This window comes from Anomaloglossus baeobatrachus, chromosome 1 (genome assembly GCF_048569485.1).
Source record: "Anomaloglossus baeobatrachus isolate aAnoBae1 chromosome 1, aAnoBae1.hap1, whole genome shotgun sequence".
In the NCBI taxonomy this organism is placed as follows: domain Eukaryota; kingdom Metazoa; phylum Chordata; class Amphibia; order Anura; family Aromobatidae; genus Anomaloglossus; species Anomaloglossus baeobatrachus.
This window is the reverse complement of record NC_134353.1, coordinates 822,718,211-822,738,828: the sequence shown is the minus strand read 5'-3', so window position 1 is coordinate 822,738,828 and position 20,618 is coordinate 822,718,211. Positions and strand designations below refer to the sequence as shown.

Sequence of the window (20,618 nt, the reverse complement as noted above, 5' to 3'; positions counted from 1 at the left end):
GTTCAATCGCAATCGCACGTAGCTTTCACACGCTACAATATAACTAACGATGCCGGATTTGCGTCACTTACGACGTGACCCCGCCGACACATCGTAAGATATATAGTAGCGTGTAAAGCCCACTTTACAGAAACTGTATGTGAAAAAAAATCGCATGTTGCAATTTCACACCAAAATCGGATGGTAAAAGAAAAAAAAAAAAATCACATGTCATATAGGGCCACAGTATGGGATCCAATTTTTACACATACATTATTACAAATCTGTAGCACAGGAAATTATAAATGGTCCAGTAAATTATTAATAGCTGCTGAGTAAAAAAAATCAAAACATTGTTACGGATAACAAGTGAGAAAAAAAATCGTACCACTTTTTTGGATTAAAATCGGACATATTTTTTAAACTGTCATTTGATCCTGGCTTAAATTTGATTGCCTGATTCTGAAAAGAGCTACATCCCCAATTATAAAAGGGTGTTCACACTTATACAACCACATTATTTTATTTTTATTTTCTCCTTCAAAATGCTTTGTTTCTCAATGGATATGTACAAATTGTGGGTAACATTAAAGGTGGAAAATGGTTTTGAAATGATTCTTCTTTTACATGACAAAAACCTGAAAACTATTTAACAACTTTGTATAGAATTTTAATATCCCTTGTATGTGGAGGCTTCTTTCTGATTCATGACTAAAATGGCAAATTTTTACTTATTCCATAGAAAGTTTCGTATGACGTTACTAACGTGTTACATTTAACCAAGGTACAAAAAAGGTGTAGAAAAAAGAAACAATTGGACTAAGGTGATGCTGTTTGCAACCTGTTCCTAAGTGAAAATATAAACTTTTGTTGGTGCTCTATGTGAATGTGTCTAGTAATTTTACCATTTAGGCTAGAGCTACACAGCGACTTTGGCTTCAATACCTGTTGCATATTCCAATGTTCCAATTCCATGTTCCAAGGTTTGCTCAGTGCCTTTCCTACATTGCTTTACAAAGGAATGGAGATGCACGCCGGACACTGCAACTGCGAGCAAGTTCCAAAAATTCTGTCTACCTTCTTGTTGCAATCGCAGTACCCTATGGAAAGCAAGGAAACTCTCTTCACTTGTATTGTGCTGCAACATATCAGCGGCATTGAGTGAACATTACTAGCCCAACAGGTGTCTCGGCCGAAGTCGCCTTATAGCTCCAGCCATAGGGTCAAACAGTTTGTGTCCCAAACCTGGAGTGAACCTTTTTGTAAACTTTTTGAGCACTTGTGAGGCGCTTCAACTTTTTACATTTCACACTACCACTGCCAACTTTTCAAAAAATGAGGGGTGCTTAGTGGATAATTTATGTAATAAAGGTGGTGTATATGATAGTGGAAATTTACTCCAGTTTATAATTGTTAGTGAATATCTGAAACTGTACACTATGCCATATTTACTACAAGGTGCATGCTTCCTACTTAATTGGGCACCTCCTAGTCCAGGACCTCTCAGTAAAACTAACAAAACACCAGTCTTGATGAATTTGCCCCTATATGTGTAATATTTCAGCAGCATTACATTGTAAATTAATAAACTGTTTTGATTGATGACATTCTTACTTGAATGATTGGGTTAATAGAGTATGGTGTAAAGAGCTTCCGGCCCCAGACAGTGGAGGACCCAATGTAGCTGCCCCTTTGAGCCCTCCATATAATCCTGTCTGTGTCCATACAAAGAACCTACTCATAGAGTAGGTACAAAAAGTAATTTATTTACATTAACAGCAAAATGGTAAATAGTCCATTGCAAAAGGCAGAGAATATTAACATGTAAAACATTACATCTAAGTACTGATTGCTCATCTAGATGTTGCAGAGCTATAACTGTTCCATCTATATTCATCTATGGGTAACAAGTTTCTACATTATTTGATATTCATCAATCATTGAACTCTTCTATTCAGTAGTTTCTTAAACAATCTTTAGATATAAACTTCTTGAAGCCATCATCAATGTGTTGTGGAAGGCTTGTCTCTACATCCTGTCATTGCCTTCAATTCTTCCATCAAGTCCTTTTCCTTTTCTGTAAGACTTGCTACATCTTTGGTTTCCCACCTGTGAAAAAAAATAAAATAAAAATGAATATTAGCTCTGTAATGTGTACAGCATTTTTTATATATGTATATGAAATCACCAGGGACATGCTAACCAACAATATATATAAAAAAAACAAAAACAGGTGCAAAGTTGTCATCTTAATGCTTTGAGTTAAATTTTACAAAGGGCTGGAATCTAAACTGAAAGTTTTGTGTACAGGGAAATATTTCTAATGCTGAGTAAAATGTATTATAAGATGGCCGGACTGTACATTACGAGCATATTCTACCTATTGGCTATGGCGACCATGTGGGGCACAGGAGCTGTCCGCATGATCGCAGCCGGGAGTTCAGTTTAAATGATAGTCGAGCTCTGCCTGTCATAACCAAGGTATGGTGCCCACCTGCACTAATATACAGTGCGATCATGGTGTGATGTCTATGAGAGAGCCTCCTACAGATATCTAAAGTGTATTAGCCTGTGTAGGTGTAAAAAACAAACAGTGAATAGGTATCATAGGAGTGTTCTTTAGGTTCTGTCCAAATTCAACATGATCGCAAAAATTGGTTATCTAAAAGCACTACTCTAGTGTCTTTTTTTTCATTGCTGAAGTGGTGCTTTTCAGCTAAGATCCCTGCCCCTTTTAATATACTCACCCTTAAGACCTCGTCACAAGCAGCGACGTTTCTAACGATATATTGCCGGGGTCACGGATTCTGTGATGCACATCCGGCATCGTTAGCGACATCGTTGCATGTGACACGCACTAACTAACGACCATTAACGATGGAAAATACTCACAAAATCATCCATCATTGACACGTCTTTCCTTTTTAAAAAATCGTTGATTGTTGAGCACGCAGGTTGTTCGTCGTTCCCAAGGCAGCACACATCGCTACGTGTGACACCTTGGGAATGACAAACTGCAGCTTACCTGGCAATGCAGAAGGAAGGAGGTGGGCGGGATGTTACGTCCCACTCGTCTCCGCCCCTCCGCTTCTATTGGGCAGCCGCTTAGTGACGCGCTGTGACGCCGCACGAACCGCGCCCTTAGAAAGGAGGCGGTTCGCTGGCAACAGCGACGTCGCTAGGCAGGTAAGTCCGTGTGACGGCTCCTAACAATATTGTGCGCCACGGGCGATTTGCCTGTGATGCATAAACGACGGGGGCGGGTGCTTTCACCAGCGATATCGCTAACTATATCGCTGCGTGTAACACCCCCTTTACTCCACAAGCTCTCAATACAAGTCTAAGAGAACAAGCCTCCCATAGAGATGCATAGAAGAAAGACCTTTGGCTCACTCTATTAAACACTGTAGCAGCCAGCAGGTCACAACCTGCAGAAGACCAACTGGGGCAGCAGTGATAGAAGATGAAGATGGCAGCAAGTGAGTATAAGATTAAAGGCAGTAAACTTAGATTTAAAGCATCATTCCAGTGGTAAAAAAAACAAACAAACAAAAAAATGCTTAATTGGTGATTTAAATGAACAAACTCTAGGTTTTCCTCACTAGTGTTATACAGTTTAGGGGCTTTTTTAAACATAATTTTTTATTGAGTCAACAAAATTTACGATCAATTTACATAGTATATTACAGCTGCAATACATCTAGGTGTCAAAATGTACAACTCGGTTTCAGTAATATAATTTTATTGATTAGATAACAAACACAGGTGACAATCCCACCATAGGAAAAAAAGGACGGGTAGGGTGGGGAAAATTAGGAAAGATATAAAGTGTAATTATCATAGGAATTTCAAGATGTGTTAGAATTATCTCATAAAAAGTTACCGTATCGGTTGAAGAGGACTATAAGCTGACTCTCCTTCAAGGTCAAGATGAAGGTTGACCAAGCACATGGGGGGCCTCTGCTCTGTCACTCACATGAATGTTTGGCATATTCGAACCACTTCACCCATCTTGATTTAAAATGTTTAAGTGTATTTGTTCGACTAGCTATCATATGTTCCATGACGCAGTTATTGTGCATTTTATTAAGGACTTCTTGTATATGGGGCATGTTAGAGCTTCTCCATAGCTGTTCTGACTATGGTTAGTATACGGGAAACAACCACTGTGTCCACAGTGTTATGCAGTTTTTACACATCATAGCATCGTAAAATATATTGTCATTAGTCTGGATAAATAGTCCCTTCACTGAATACTGTAATATTTAGCAGAGATAATATTTATATATTAATAAATTATATTAAGCCTGTGCATATACCTCAACACCGTGTTATGCTGTGGAATATGGTACACCACTTAAAAGATGCACCAATTTAATTAAAGCTCCACATATTCAGTGTTAAAACTGTTTCTACCGTGTTTCCCTGAAAATAAGCCCTTGCATGATTTACAGGATTTTTGGAGTATGCTTGAAGTATAAGCCCTACTCCTAAAATAAGCCCTAGTTACAGTCACAGTCGGCATTAGGGGAGTCAAACTGTGCAATTTGTCAGGACCCCAATTTTCTTAGGGACACCAGCAGTTGTATTCCGAGGTTAAGATTGTTTAAGGACCTTTGATGACTTCATTGTCATGTGACATGATGTAATCTAAGGTCTCTTAATTGCAGGAGTCTAAAAGAACTGAACAGGAGACAAGCTGATATGCAAGACTGGCATTAGGGGGAAGGAGAGCAAACTGGGCAATTTAACAGGGCCCCCATTCTCCTAGAGGCCCCAGCGTTTATATTCTGAAGATAAAACAGCATCAGGACATTTTGTGACATCATGTTATGTGACTAGGTTGCCAGCAAAAGGTCTCTTAATTTCAGGAGTCTAAGGCTGAAGAGGAGACAGCCAAGTATGTACAGTATGTGCAGTGTATGTGTGTGGCTAGATAAAAAAATAAACCATCCCCTGAAAATAAGCCCTCACCAATCGTTCAGAGGAAAACATACCAGAACATGTCTTGTTTTCGTGGAAACATGGTATATGCAGCAAGGCCATTTGGTAACCTGCATGCACCAGTATATGAACATTGATATTTAGATAAAGAATCACTCCAGTGTTTTTTTTTTAATTGCACTGCTGGAGTGTCACTTTAAATCTAAGTCCCCTGCCCCTTGTCTTATACTCACCCTCTGACGGCTTCATCTTCTATCATCGCCGCACCGATTAGTCTCTGCGATTTGTGACCTGCCAGCTTCCCTGTGTTTCATGGAATGAGCTGGAGGTCACAACTCAATAGATGTCTATGAGAACCTTATCCAGGCCTCCTTCTGGCTCTCATAGAATTGTATAGGGAGCTTCTAATGTAACTTGTGACTTCCGTCACAAAAAGGCGCCGGGGGACCAGAGAATAAAAACGGCGGAAGGTGAGTATATGACAGTGGGCAAGAGGCTTAGATTTAAAGCGCCACTCCACTGCTGTAAAAAAAAAAAAATCACTGGAGTGGTGTTTTATGATTATATTTTGAGCTATAGTTCCCTCAGCCTTATTAAAGTGGATATGTTATGAGAATTTTCAATACAAATGGCATACATTATCAAATAAATCTCTTTCACCTAATGAAAATGCTGCATCAATGTGACAATGGCGACATAATCCTGTATGGAAGTTTAACTGCACTGACCTAGCCAGAATGACAGCACCTCAGCGTCCCTCCTCCAAGCTTTTGCTGAGATCTCGCACTGCTCAGTACAAGCTGCAGCTGTCAGTCAGATGAGGTGGCAGAAAAATGAATACACTTGGACTCATGAGCTCTGTCACTTTATAACTGGAGTCATAAATTGCTCATCTTAATATCGGGATGTTAAAGCCATTATGACATGGATTTTCAAACCAAATACACCAACCTCATCAAGTCTAAGGGGTACTTTACACGCTGTGACATTGCTACTGATATATCGTCGGGGGTCACGTTGTTAGTGATGCACATCCGGCGCCGGTAGCGACATCGCAGCGTGTAACACTAATGATCGACTATCAACGATCGCAAAATCCTTCCAAAACGGTGATCGTTGACACGTCGTTCATTTCCTTAATATTGCTGCTGCCACCGGTACGATGTTGTTCGTCGTTCCTGCAGCATCACACATCGCTATGTGTGACACCGCAGGAGCAACGAACAGGAAGGAGGTAGGCGGGATGTTACGTCCCACTCATCTCCGCCCCTCCGCTTCTATTGGCCGGCTGCTTAGTGACGCCACAGTAACATGGCTATGATGCCGAACACACCTCCCCCTTGAGGGAGGGATTGTTCAGCGGTCACAGCGACGTCGCAACACAGGTATGTGCGTGTGACGCTGCCGTAGCGATGATGTTCACTACGACAGCGATCACCAAATGTCGCACGAGCGACGGGGGCGGGAGCTATCGCGCTCGACATCGCTAGCGATGACGCAGCGTGTAAAGTACCCCTAAGAGATCTAATTAACATTGTATATTGTTTTTAAGTATAAATGTTTTTAGGTTTAGTCTAAATAGGCAACAGTTAAAATACCTATTGAAGCGGAAACAACTAAAAGCCCAAAAAGTATGTTTTTCCATTGTGTGTTCCATAGATAAAACATTTGATATCCAAACGGCAGATGCTCTTAGCTGTATATGTCATTTTCTACACTGTATACAATACACTGAGAACAGGTGTCTACCTCTAACATAATTAGTATGAAAGAAGCAGAATATCATCCTCACAAAGGTGCTTCTATAATTTCATGCACTCTGGGTAAATGATTTGTAGCCAGGAGAACAGAAAGCACCCCCCACAGTCTATTATGTTGTCCTTTGCACCAGCGGTGCTACATGATTAAGTAAAGGATAGCTTGTCCCCCTCACATTGCCGAAATGTAAAGTCATGTGTTCTGTTCCAGTCGTAGTGGAAATCTGTTTAAAGTCTTGAGTTTCCTCTGTAAATCACTTTATTCCTCTTGAGTCTTGTGGGGCTGTCAGGCTGTCAGAAGTAGCCCATTGTGTTTAATATTAGCCAGGGATCCCTAAAGAGAACAGGTGCCATGCAGAAGACAACAATGGCTAAACTGACCACTAATATAATGCACTCAGGCTGAAGATCGCTCTCCGGGGACACCCCCAATGCTTTTAACCAGATCTGTAACTACACTCATAACACAATGTAAGGCCTCTGCCACACTCACGTGAATTTCACGCACGTGCCGAGAGACACGTATTTTCCCTGCGTGTTGCGTGCAGGTAAGTACGTGTCTCTGGTACGTGCGTGACACGTGTGTTCTACGTGTGCTATCCGCGATAGCACACGTAGAATCAGTAATTATTATACTCACCTGGTCCTTCCTGATGTCCGCGCTGCTGTCCGTGGTGCTGATCCTCGGTCTCCAGCCCTCCCGTCTCCCCGCTGCTGCTGCTGCCAGGCAGTGAAGTGAATATTCAATGAGAATAATGAGCGGCGGTCGGCAGCAAGAGGCAGCAGCGGCAGAGACAGGAGGGCTGGAGAAGGTGAGTTAATGTTTTTTTTTTTTTTCACTGACATGTGTGTTTTCTCCGGCGCGTGTCACACGGGACCGCATCCACACTACACCCGTGTGGTGCGGGTGCGGGCCGTGTAACACCCGTGCTGCCGGCGAAAAACCGGACATGTCAGCGCTTTGAAAATCGCACACACGTACAAACGCACACGGACACACGTTCCGTGTGGTTTTACGTGTGTGTGCCAGCTACAATAGGGTAGCATTGGTTAAAGTGTCTCCGTGCCGCCGGTACGTGTAAAAAATGACAAACACGTGCCGGCAGCACGGATGTGTGGCGCAGGCCTAAAGTGGGGGCCAAAACAATAAATGGTAAATCCATCACAAACTTTCCTTATGGCAGTTATCAACTCTAAAAAATTATAAAACTATAATGTTCATTACTATTCATTATTCTATACAAAGGCTCTGTGCACACTGAGCGCCAAGTGTGGTTTATACCCCAGAAAAAGCCTCCAAACATACACGTCAACTATAACCAAAAGTATCCCATCCACTCATATGGTATGTTTTAAGTAACCATATAGGAAAGTGCGTCAGACTGAACTTTTTGATATGCCACAACAAAGAAACAAAAAATAAAGGATACCACAACTAAATAATTTTTTGAGAATGGATGACGTAGTGGGTTTCATAGTTTTAAGGTTGAAAGAAGACACAATTCCATAGGGTTCAACCAAAAATTCTAATGTATTAATCCAAAGTAAGGCAAAAATTCCATGAGGTAGATGCGAATTGCCCCATATTAGGGAAAAATTCCTTCACGACTTAAGATATGGCAAATCAGACTAGTACTCTGGATTTCAATAAAGGCATCCCTGGCTTCCGTGAACATAGTGAATCAACCATTACAACACGTTGTGGAAGGGGGCTTAATAGTTCCACTGCTCTTACAGTAAAGAATCGCTGTTTGTAATTATGATAAAAAAATGTTCTCTAAGGCTATGTTCATGCAGTGCATTTTTGCTTACCACAAAGATGCAGCGTTTTTGTCCCCCAAAAATGCACAAAAAACGCACCTGCGGCAAAAACGAATGCATTTTTTTATGCGGTTTTACTACATTTTTTAAGTCAAATCTATTGACTGGAAGGGCTCAATCAAAAACGCTGGAACAATGCAAAAAGAATTGACATGCTGCATCTTGGCAGTATCTTCAAAAACACAGCCAAAATGCAGACAAAAAAGATGCAGACAAAAAAGATGCACTGTGTGTGAACAGGAAAATAGAAATCTCATAGATTTTGCCATAGGAAGGAAATGCATGCATCTTGGTGCATCTTTGTGACCTCAAAAACGCAATAAAAGATGCACTGTGTGAACATAGCCTAAATGTAGAAGATACCTCCTTCTTATAGATGCAGTGCTAGATGTAAAAGATCATTAGAAACATTTCTGTACTGTCTATTGGCTATTTGTAAGTGCAATTAAAGAGGAGCTGTCACTTTCCATATATATGTGGTGTTTTTACTTGTGTAAATGCAGTTGTTCTCCTAAATCTGGGTGAACCAACATGCCTGCTGTACAGGAAATATGTGAAATGTCTGCTATACATGAAATGTACAGTTTGGGGTCCGTACCGAACACCCAGTGTCAGTGCACGGACCCCGAACACGGACTTCTCAGGGAAGAACGTGTTACTATTTGGGTTCGGCCACCCATATAAAAAAGAAAAAGGAAGCAAGTGTATCATACTGCTTCCAGGTCCCCTCATTAAATCTCATGAATATTCACTGTTTCCCCGCACAGCCACCCACTGTGACAGCATCTATGGTTGGTTGCAGCCAGAATGTGGCATGTCGGTGCCTGTGATTGGTTGCCCTCATACTACCCATCTGGGTCCCTGAAGTAGAGTGTAAAAATAAACAATTGGAAAAAATGACATGCGGTCCCCCGTTGATACCCAGCGCAGATAAAGCAGATAGCTGGAGGCTGCAGCCCCCATCTGCGTGCTTTATCTTGGCTGTGTATCCAAATATGAATACAAATAAATAAATAAAAAAGCTGGCTTGAGGTCCCCCCAAATTTTGATACCCAGCCAAGATAAAGCAGACAGCTAGGGGCTCGTTTTCTTTGGCTTTGCAGGAACATGATTATTGCACCCTCTCCAGTCTAAAAATAGCAGCCTTCAGGAATCGTGGGAATCCCAGCTATGACCTCAGGTGAACTCATTGAACTCAATGCCGGATTACTGGAATAGGTTATGTACGCATCTGGAGTATTTGGTTGCAGACATTTCTGCACCAAATCTGCATCTCCTCGCAGAAAAACGCAATGCATTTCTCAGCTCTAACAAAGTGGGTGGAGCGGGAGTGGGAAGTATAGCTCAACTAATTCATGACGAGCAACGTCATCAAGCTCAGCGTGAACAACAGCGGTCTTGATGAATTAGGACCAATGTGAATATAAGGCTTCTGTAGCCTCTATTCTTGAACCATCTTATTTTGCTCACCTTATATGATTTAATGTTACATTCATCAGCTAGGGGGAAATAACCAATAACCAGGTGCCAAATGAGAGAAAACATAACTAAAAAAGCATTTGGGTCCTCAGTAGAGTTGAGCGCGGTTCGTGGTTCTCCAGTTCGCGGCTCGAGTGATTTTGGGGGCTGTTCTAGATCGAACTAGAACTCGAGCTTTTTTGCAAAAGCTCGATAGTTCTAGATACGTTCGAGAACGGTTCTAGCAGCAAAAAAACCCAGCTAATTCCAAGCTGGCTTTCCGCTGTAATAGTGTAAGTCACTCTGTGACTCACACTATTATGACATTTCAGTGTATAGTGTGCGGGAACAGCGCCTTCAGATCACTGCTGTATGTATAATGGCGATCGCCATTTTTTTTTTTTTTCCTTGTCTTCCTTCCCTAAGCACGCGCGTGTAGTGGGGAGGGCCAGCATGTCAGCCAATCCCAGACACACACACAGCTAAGTGGACGTTTAGCCAGAGAAGCAACGGCATGTGTGATAGGATGTCCATGTCACATGTCCCTGCATTATAAAAACGAGTATCTGCCCGTCCGGACGCCATTATCTCTTCTGCGTCCTTGGTGTCAGACATCACTGGCACAGCTCCTATCGCCGATACAGCTGTATACACTCCATACACAGCGCTGTACAGCATAGTGATAGCACTTTCTATCAGTCCTTTTAAGGGCTCATACCGGCAGGGTCAGAGCCATAGGTGACAGGTCCTGAAAACAGAGTTTAACAGCTACACAAGATGACAGCGTCTGTGTAGCTAAGGTCAGGGATTTCCTCGCTGCATTTCCCCATTAGGAGGGATAGAAAGGCAGGCTTCCTTTCCTCTACCCAGAGACCCACAACCCTGCCACTGTACCCTCCTGCCCTTTGCACACTCCAACTCATTGTTACTAAGCCATTATACTAGCAAACACTGAGTGAACTTAGTGGCATCCTAAACGTGGCTATTGGACTTCTGTATAGTCCCAGTAGTGCACAGATATTTGCAGCACCTCTGCCTGCATTGCACACTCAAACTCATTGTTACTAAGCCATTATACTAGCAAACACTGAGTGAACTTAGTGGCATCCTAAACGTGGCTATTGGACTTCTGTATAGTCCCACTAGTGCACAGATATTTGCAGCACCTCTGCCTGCATTGCACACTCAAACTCATTGTTACTAAGCCATTATACTAGCAAACACTGAGTGAACTTAGTGGCATCCTAAACGTGGCTATTGGACTTCTGTATAGTCCCACTAGTGCAAAGATATTTGCAGCACGTCTGCCTGCATTGCACACTCAAACTCATTATAACTAAGCCATTATACTAGCAAACACTGAGTGAACTTAGTGGCATCCTAAACGTGGCTATTGGACTTCTGTATAGTCCCAGTAGTGCAAAGATATTTGCAGCACGTCTGCCTGCATTGCACACTCAAACTCATTGTTACTAAGCCATTATACTAGCAAACACTGAGTGAACTTAGTGGCATCCTAAACGTGGCTATTGGACTTCTGTATAGTCCCACTAGTGCACAGATATTTGCAGCACCTCTGCCTGCATTGCACACTCAAACTCATTGTTACTAAGCCATTATACTAGCAAACACTGAGTGAACTTAGTGGCATCCTAAACGTGGCTATTGGACTTCTGTATAGTCCCACTAGTGCAAAGATATTTGCAGCACGTCTGCCTGCATTGCACACTCAAACTCATTGTTACTAAGCCATTATACTAGCAAACACTGAGGAAACTTAGTGGCATCCTAAACGTGGCTATTGGACTTCTGTATAGTCCCAGTAGTGCACAGATATTTGCAGCACCTCTGCCTGCATTGCACACTCCAACTCATTGTTACTAAGCCATTATACTAGCAAACACTGAGTGAACTTAGTGGCATCCTAAACGTGGCTATTGGACTTCTGTATAGTCCCACTAGTGCACAGATATTTGCAGCACCTCTGCCTGCATTGCACACTCAAACTCATTGTTACTAAGCCATTATACTAGCAAACACTGAGTGAACTTAGTGGCATCCTAAACGTGGCTATTGGACTTCTGTATAGTCCCACTAGTGCAAAGATATTTGCAGCACGTCTGCCTGCATTGCACACTCAAACTCATTGTTACTTACTAAGACATTATAATACCAAAAATTGAGTAAACTTAGTGGCATACAAGAAGTGGCTGTTGTACTCCATTAGTGCCCCACTGGTGCAAATCTATGTGCAGCACCTGTGCAGGACACCCTCCTGCTCTGTTTTTAATAAGCTATAATGATAGCAAAAAATACTGCCATTTAGTGGCATCATAGAACTGGATGTTGTATTTCATTAGTGCCCCACTGGTGCCAAGCTATTTCTAGCACCTGTGCAGGACACCCTCATGCACATTTTGCTACACTAATGTTATAGCAAACTCAGGGAATTCATTGCTGCATTTGATCATTCGGAGGGATAGAAAGTGAGGCTTCCTTTAGCTTTTCCTTCTGTTCATAGACAGCATCTCCAAGTCCACACCCGAAGAGCAATTTCTCCTCCACGTGTAAGTGTGGAGAGGCAGCTAGTGCGCATGCGTGTGCCGATTTACCCCAGCTGCAGCCTAACTACAGTGTTTCGCCTAGTGAGTATGCTCAGACTGACTGTGCCATTCCTAACGCTAAGTCTTCATTTCGGGATACAGCGCACGCTCCCACACTTAGTGTGAAAAGCCTCTTTGCACAGGTACTTGCATTCCGTGCCGGGTCTAAGTCCTGTTTTGTGCCGAGACGCCATGCTTAAGCTGATAGTCTTTTTTCAGAGACTCTATTTCATGCAACTGACCATGCTCAGGCACTTACTGCATCAGAAACTAGGTCCGGTAATGAACTCTTTGGCCCTGCCCCTGATGTGGGGGGGGCCCATATAGACCACAGGGCATCAGGTGTCCTGACGATGTGGCCAGGCCACTCCCAAATGGCTTGCAGAGGCCCGCCCCTATGACTTGTCACCTCATTATTGATGGTCAGACGATGACTGGTGAGGTGTTTGTGTCGTGGCAGCCATGAGGTCATTATTGAAGTTGCGGTTCCAAATAGGACGCTAGTTATGCCACTCATGACGTGTCACTCTGCTTTTGTCTCCAGGAGGTGCATTGTGGTCTACCCTGGTTTGGGGCAGACCCAGGTTATAAAACGGGCTGGAGCCAACAAGGAGGTGCGCAGTCTTCTATTATGCTCCAAAAGAGCACACCTCCATGTATTGAACCCATTGCGGCTTTAGGCCAGAGGTAGGCAGGGATAGGGCGTCGATGCAGGCCGCCACCACAGTTGGTAACGCAGAACGGTTAAGACCAGCTCCTGTCCTACAAGTCCTGCTTGTGCAGCCCAGTGGCATTAACAGGCCTGCTGCTGCTGATGCGCCTGCTGTCCACAGGTGTGGCCCCAATGGACACGGTCAGCGTACTTAATGGCCCCTGTGATGTTAACAGGGAGTTCCTGGGCTGGGTGGGCGTGTGGACCCTGTGACGCTAACAGGGCTCCCACTCTCAAGATCCGAGTGGCGTCTAACTCAGTTCAGGCTACTATTAGTTTCATAGCCACACAGCTCTGTATCCTCCACCAAACCTTCCATTTGCCAACCTCTCCTTTTCCATCTGGGAGCACGGTGGACATTGACTGCTGATGGGGATATATACCTTTCTCTTTCTTTTCTTATTAATTTTCGTTATATACCGCTAACATAGTATATACCACCTTATCCAAATCTGCCAGTCCCACCGTAACAGATGGTGTTTCTTCATCAAATGTTACTTTTGCTTAACCACCAAACCCACGGACAAAAACTTTTTTCCCCTTTCCAACACACCTGTTCCCCTTTCCAGCAGCATTTGTCCTTTTTCAACTCATTTGGTATATGACCAAAAGTGCAACTCTGCAGGGACACCGTACTCAATGCCATCTCAGCCCAGCAGCCAGCCCTCGGTCCGTCAGATGTGGACAAGTAAAATCCCATTTCCTCCTATCCATGACAAAGCGTTGAGATTCACTCTGTGCAGCACTGGTGTTTACTGGAAAAGCAGATCTAACAATCCGTACCACCTTCTGCAGATACTCCTGTATACGTGCGTCCCTATCTATGGCTGGAATTATTTCGCCAAATTTTGTCTTGTACCGGGGATCTAACAATGTGTCAACCCAGTAGTTAGCATTACTTCGAATTCGTACAATCCGAGGGTCATGTTGTAGGTAGTGCAGCAAGAAGGCGCTCATGTGTCTTGTGCATCCAGGAGGACCAAGTCCTTGGTTTGTTGGTGGCAGAGAGGTGAGAATCGTGCCTCCTTCCTCTGCCCTCTCCCCCCAACCTCGCACAACCGAAATGTGAGCAAGCTCTCACTCATCTGCTGAGTCTTCCATGCCCATCGCAAGTTCGTCCTCCATTTCTTCACCTTCCTCAACAATTTTTGCTGATACTATGCGCCCTTGTTAATCCCTATCCCCCACCATGACTGCCGCCTAGGTGCCGCTCAACGTATGGACCTTGTACATCTTATTATCCCTTCTGCATATGACTCCTCCTGTACTTCCTCCCCTTCCTCTTGGACTAACACCTGACTCCGAATAATGCTTACAGTGTGCTCCATCTTGTAGATGACCAGAATTGTCACGCTGAGAATGGCATCGCTAGTGCCAAACATCTTCGTCGACATTTGTAAACTGTGTAGAAGGGTGCATAGGTCCTTGATCTGACACCACTCCAGCAGCGTGATCTGCACCACCTCTGGATCAAGTTAGCCCAGGGTATACATCATACCGTATTTCAGCAGGGCTCTGCGGTGCTGCCACAGACGCTGCAACATATGCAGATTCCAATTCCTGCCTGTCGGAACATCGCATTTCCGGCGTTTAACCACCAGACCCTAAGACTTCAGGAGCGATGAAAGTTGTTGAGCTGCTGGGTGCGAAGGATGAAAGTGAGCACATAGCAGCGTGCCCGCTGCACAAGGCCATGTAGGCCGGGATGGTATTTTAAAAATTGCTGGACAACCAGGTTCAACACGTGAGCCATACAAGGCACGTGTGCCACATTGCCCTGAAGAAGGGTCGCAGACTGGTTTGCATCATTGTCGCACCCGACCTTCCCTGGCTGCTGGTTGAGTGGAGACAACCATTGATGAAACTCGGTCTCACTCTCCAGTAGAGATGAGCGAACCGGTCGCGGTTCGGCTCGAGGTTGGTTCGCCGAACGGACCTCCCGTTCGAGTTCGGTTCGTCGAACGTTCGACGAACCGAACTCGAACTGCATAGGAAACAATGGCAGGCAATCACAAACACAGAAAAACACCTAGAAAACACCCTCAAAGGTGTCCTAAAGGTGACAAACAACTCAAACACATTGGAAAGTGACAAGGACATATACTCATGCGAAAACAAAACAGCTGGACAAGGAAAAAGAGGAGGACACACAGATATAGGCATGGCACGCCCTTCTAAAATCATGTAAAACACCGCAAGGTGACTCCAAGCGGAGTCTCCCTTTTTTCCAAAAATTGGGCCACACACACACCCACCCCTTCAGTGGCAGCACTTGTGCCCCAGTTGTACACTTCACAGCTACATTTGCATCAAGCACATTCAAAAATACGCCATTCTTATCCGTCCCCAGGATGACACCGGGGTAGGTAGCAAAGTCTTTCCTGATCCCAGCTCTGTTCATCTTGGCTTCTTTTAAAAACACAGCAAGCAAGGGTTACTCCAAGCGGAGTCTCCCTTTTTTCCAAAAATTGGGCCCACACACACCCACCCCTTCAGTGGCAGCAGTTGTGCCCCAGTTGTACACTTCACAGCTACATTTGCATCAAGCACATTCAAAAATACGCCATTCTTATCCGTCCCCAGGATGACACCGGGGTAGGTAGCAAAGTCTTTCCTGATCCCAGCTCTGTTCATCTTGGCTTCTTTTAAAAACACAGCAAGCAAGGGTTACTCCAAGCGGAGTCTCCCTTGTTTCCAAAAATTGGGCCCACACACACCCACCCCTTCAGTGGCAGCAGTTGTGCCCCAGTTGTACACTTCACAGCTAGATTTGCATCAAGCACATTCAAAAATACGCCATTCTTATCCGTCCCCAGGATGACACCGGGGTAGGTAGCAAAGTCTTTCCTGATCCCAGCTCTGTTCATCTTGGCTTCTTTTAAAAACACAGCAAGCAAGGATTACTCCAAGCGGAGTCTCCCTTTTTTCCAAAAATTGGGCCACACAGACACCCACCCCATCAGTGGCAGCACTTGGGCCCTAGTTGCAAACAGGATGTTTTGATTTGCATCAAGCACATTCAAAAATACGCCATTCTTATCCGTCCCCAGGATGACACCGGGGTACGTAGATAAAGTCTTTGCTGATCCATGACTTGTTCATCTTGGCTTCTTTTAAAAACAATGTAAGCAAGGGTTACTCCAAGCGGAGTCTCCCTTTTTTTCCAAAAATTGGGCCACACAGACACCCACCCCATCAGTGGCAGCACTTGGGCCCTAGTTGAAAACAGGATGTTTTGATTTGCATCAAGCACATTCAAAAATACGCCATTCTTATCCGTCCCCAGGATGACACCGGGGTAGGTAGCAAAGTCTTTCCTGATCCCAGCTCTGTTCATCTTGGCTTCTTTTAAAAACACAGCAAGCAAGGGTTACTCCAAGCGGAGTCTCCCTTTTTTCCAAAAATTGGGCCCACACACACCCACCCCTTCAGTGGCAGCAGTTGTGCCCCAGTTGTACACTTCACAGCTAGATTTGCATCAAGCACATTCAAAAATACGCCATTCTTATCCGTCCCCAGGATGACACCGGGGTAGGTAGCAAAGTCTTTCCTGATCCCAGCTCTGTTCATCTTGGCTTCTTTTAAAAACACAGCAAGCAAGGGTTACTCCAAGCGGAGTCTCCCTTTTTTCCAAAAATTGGGCCACACAGACACCCACCCCATCAGTGGCAGCACTTGGGCCCTAGTTGCAAACAGGATGTTTTGATTTGCATCAAGCACATTCAAAAATACGCCATTCTTATCCGTCCCCAGGATGACACCGGGGTACGTAGATAAAGTCTTTGCTGATCCATGACTTGTTCATCTTGGCTTCTTTTAAAAACAATGTAAGCAAGGGTTACTCCAAGCGGAGTCTCCCTTTTTTTCCAAAAATTGGGCCACACAGACACCCACCCCATCAGTGGCAGCACTTGGGCCCTAGTTGCAAACAGGATGTTTTGATTTGCATCAAGCACATTCAAAAATACGCCATTCTTATCCGTCCCCAGGATGACACCGGGGTAGGTAGCAAAGTCTTTCCTGATCCCAGCTCTGTTCATCTTGGCTTCTTTTAAAAACACAGCAAGCAAGGGTTACTCCAAGCGGAGTCTCCCTTTTTTCCAAAAATTGGGCCACACAGACACCCACCCCATCAGTGGCAGCACTTGGGCCCTAGTTGCAAACAGGATGTTTTGATTTGCATCAAGCACATTCAAAAATACGCCATTCTTATCCGTCCCCAGGATGACACCGGGGTACGTAGATAAAGTCTTTGCTGATCCATGACTTGTTCATCTTGGCTTCTTTTAAAAACAATGTAAGCAAGGGTTACTCCAAGCGGAGTCTCCCTTTTTTTCCAAAAATTGGGCCACACAGACACCCACCCCATCAGTGGCAGCACTTGGGCCCTAGTTGCAAACAGGATGTTTTGATTTGCATCAAGCACATTCAAAAATACGCCATTCTTATCCGTCCCCAGGATGACACCGGGGTAGGTAGCAAAGTCTTTCCTGATCCCAGCTCTGTTCATCTTGGCTTCTTTTAAAAACACAGCAAGCAAGGGTTACTCCAAGCGGAGTCTCCCTTTTTTCCAATAATTGGGCCCACACACACCCACCCCTTCAGTGGCAGCAGTTGTGCCCCAGTTGTACACTTCACAGCTAGATTTGCATCAAGCACATTCAAAAATACGCCATTCTTATCCGTCCCCAGGATGACACCGGGGTAGGTAGCAAAGTCTTTCCTGATCCCAGCTCTGTTCATCTTGGCTTCTTTTAAAAACACAGCAAGCAAGGGTTACTCCAAGTGGAGTCTCCCTTTTTTCCAAAAATTGGGCCACACAGACACCCACCCCATCAGTGGCAGCACTTGGGCCCTAGTTGCAAACAGGATGTTTTGATTTGCATCAAGCACATTCCAAATCCACAAGCATTTACTCTCCCCAGGATGACACAGGGGTAGTAAATTCCTTCTGGATCCATGACTTGTTCATTTTGATGAACGTCAGTCTGTCCACATTGTCACTGGACAGACGCGTGCGCTTATCTGTCAGCACACACCCAGCAGCACTGAATACACGTTCAGAGACAACGCTGGCAGCTGGACACGACAAAATCTCCAAGGCGTAACTGGAGAGCTCTGGCCATTTTTCTATGTTTGAAGCCCAAAAGGAGCAAGGCTCCAGTTGCACAGTCATGGCATCGATGTTCATTTGGAGATACTCCTGTATCATCCTCTCCAGCCGTTGAGTATGTGTCAGACTTGTTGTCTCTGGTGGCCTTGCAAAAGAGGGTCTAAAAAAATTATGAAAAGATTCCATAAAATTGCTGTTACCGGCACCAGATACGGTCCTACTGGTACGGGTAGACTGGTGAAGATGACGAGACCGTCCCATGTTTGTCAAGTTACAACTGGGAGATTCCCTCCCTGCACCTGCACGGTTGTTTGGTGGAAAAGCCGAGCTAAGATCGAGTAACAGCTTCTGCTGATACTCCTGCATACGTGCGTCCCTTTCTATGGCTGGAATTATGTCACAAAATTTGGACTTGTACCGGGGATCTAATAGTGTGGCAATCCAGTAGTCATCATCACTTCTAATTTTGACAATACGACTGTCATGTTGGAGGTAGTGCAACAAGAAGGCACTCATGTGTCTTGCGCAGCCATGCGGACCAAGTCCACGCTGTGTTTGTGGCATAGAGGTGCTAACCGTTCTTTCTTCCTCTGACATCTCCCCCCAACCTCTTTCAACTGAAATTTGACCAAGGTCTCCCTCATCCGCTGAGTCTTCCATGTCCATGGACAGTTCGTCCTCCATTTCTTCATGTTCTCCTGCACCTTGCTCAACATTTCGCCTGCTACTATGCGCCCTTGTCGATCCCTGTTCCCCATGGTCCCATGCCTGCTGCGTTGGTGATGATGAACGTCTGGATCTTGGTGATGTTGTTGTCCCTTGCACATATGAATCCTCCTGTAGTTCCTCCCCTTCATGTTGTCCCACCCCCTGACTCCGAATAGTGTTTAGCGTGTGCTCCAGCATGTAAATGACTGGAATCGTCATGCTGATAATGGCATTGTCAGAGCTAAACATATTCGTCGCCATGTCGAAACTGTGCAGAAGGGTGCATAGGTCCTTGATCTGAGACCACTCCATCAGGGTGATCTGCCCCACCTCTGCATCTCGTTGGCCCAGGCTATACGTCATGACGTATTGCACCAGGGCTCTGCGGTGCTGCCACAGTCGCTGTAACATGTGTAGAGTTGAATTCCAGCGTGTCGCCACATCGCATTTCAGGCGATGAACCGGCAGGCCGAAAGACTTCTGGAGCGATGCAAGTCGCTCAGCTGCGGCGCTTGAACGCCGGAAGTGAGCAGACAGTTTTCGTGCCCTGTTCAGAAGGCCATCTAGGCCGGGATAGTGTGTTAAAAATTGCTGCACGACAAGGTTCAACACGTGAGCCATACAAGGTACGTGTGTCACCTTGCCCAGGCGAAGGGCCGCACCCAGGTTTGCAGCATTGTCGCACACGGCCTTACCAGGCTGCAGGTTGAGTGGAGACAACCATTTATTAAACTCGGACCGCAGAGCTGACCACAACTCCTCAGCTGTGTGACTCTTATTACCAAGACATGTCAAGCTAAAGACCGCCTGATGCCGTTGCGCTCGGCTGCCAGCATAGTAATGAGGCGTGCGTGATTCCTTCTGCGCAGTGAGAACGCTGGTGGCCTGACCAGGCAGGCTTGGGGCGGAGGTGGAGGACCCAGATGAGGTGGAGGATGCAGAAGCTGTGGCGGAACTTGGACAGACAGAGGATTGACACACAAGTCGTGGGGACGGCAAGACTTGTGCAGCAGACCCTTCACCATCTATCACCATAGTTACCCAGTGCCCAGTCAGCGACATGTAACGTCCCTGTCCATGCTTACTGGTCCAAGTATCGGTGGTGAAATGCACCCGTTCACACACAGAGTTTCTCAAGGAAGCGGTGATGTTGTGTGCGACATGCTGGTGTAGCGCGGGCACACCTTTCTTAGAGAAGTAGTGGCGACTAGGCATCTGGTACTGGGGCACAGCGACAGACATAAGGTCTCTAAAATCCTGTGTGTCCACTAGGCGGAAAGGCAGCATTTCGGTAGCCAACAGCTTACAGAGGGATAGAGTCAACCTCTTAGCTTTGTCATGGGTCGGAGGAAGTGGCCTTTTATTTGACCACATCTGAGGGACAGAGATCTGGCTGCTGTGTGTAGACGGTGTTGAGTAGGGTGTCCCTGGAAAAATGCAGGTTTGTGAGGAAAGTGCAGGCGGAGACATGATGTTGCCTTCATCCAACGTTGGTGCTATCGATGTCTGAGAGAGCTGTACAC

General features: G+C 45.0%; 1 protein-coding gene across 5 annotated transcripts in view; it reads right to left on the bottom strand.

The window, feature by feature from the left end:
• Positions 1-491: 491 nt before the first annotated feature.
• KIAA0825 (KIAA0825 ortholog) overlaps positions 492-20,618 on the bottom strand; it is a 785,365-nt gene continuing 765,238 nt past the window's right edge. For all 5 annotated transcript variants that reach the window (XM_075325095.1, XM_075325097.1, XM_075325094.1 and 2 more), the window contains one exon: positions 492-2,088. In XM_075325095.1, the coding sequence (XP_075181210.1) occupies positions 1,983-2,088 (106 nt within the window). In that variant the 3' untranslated portion in view covers positions 492-1,982. The remainder of the gene's footprint in view (positions 2,089-20,618) is intronic.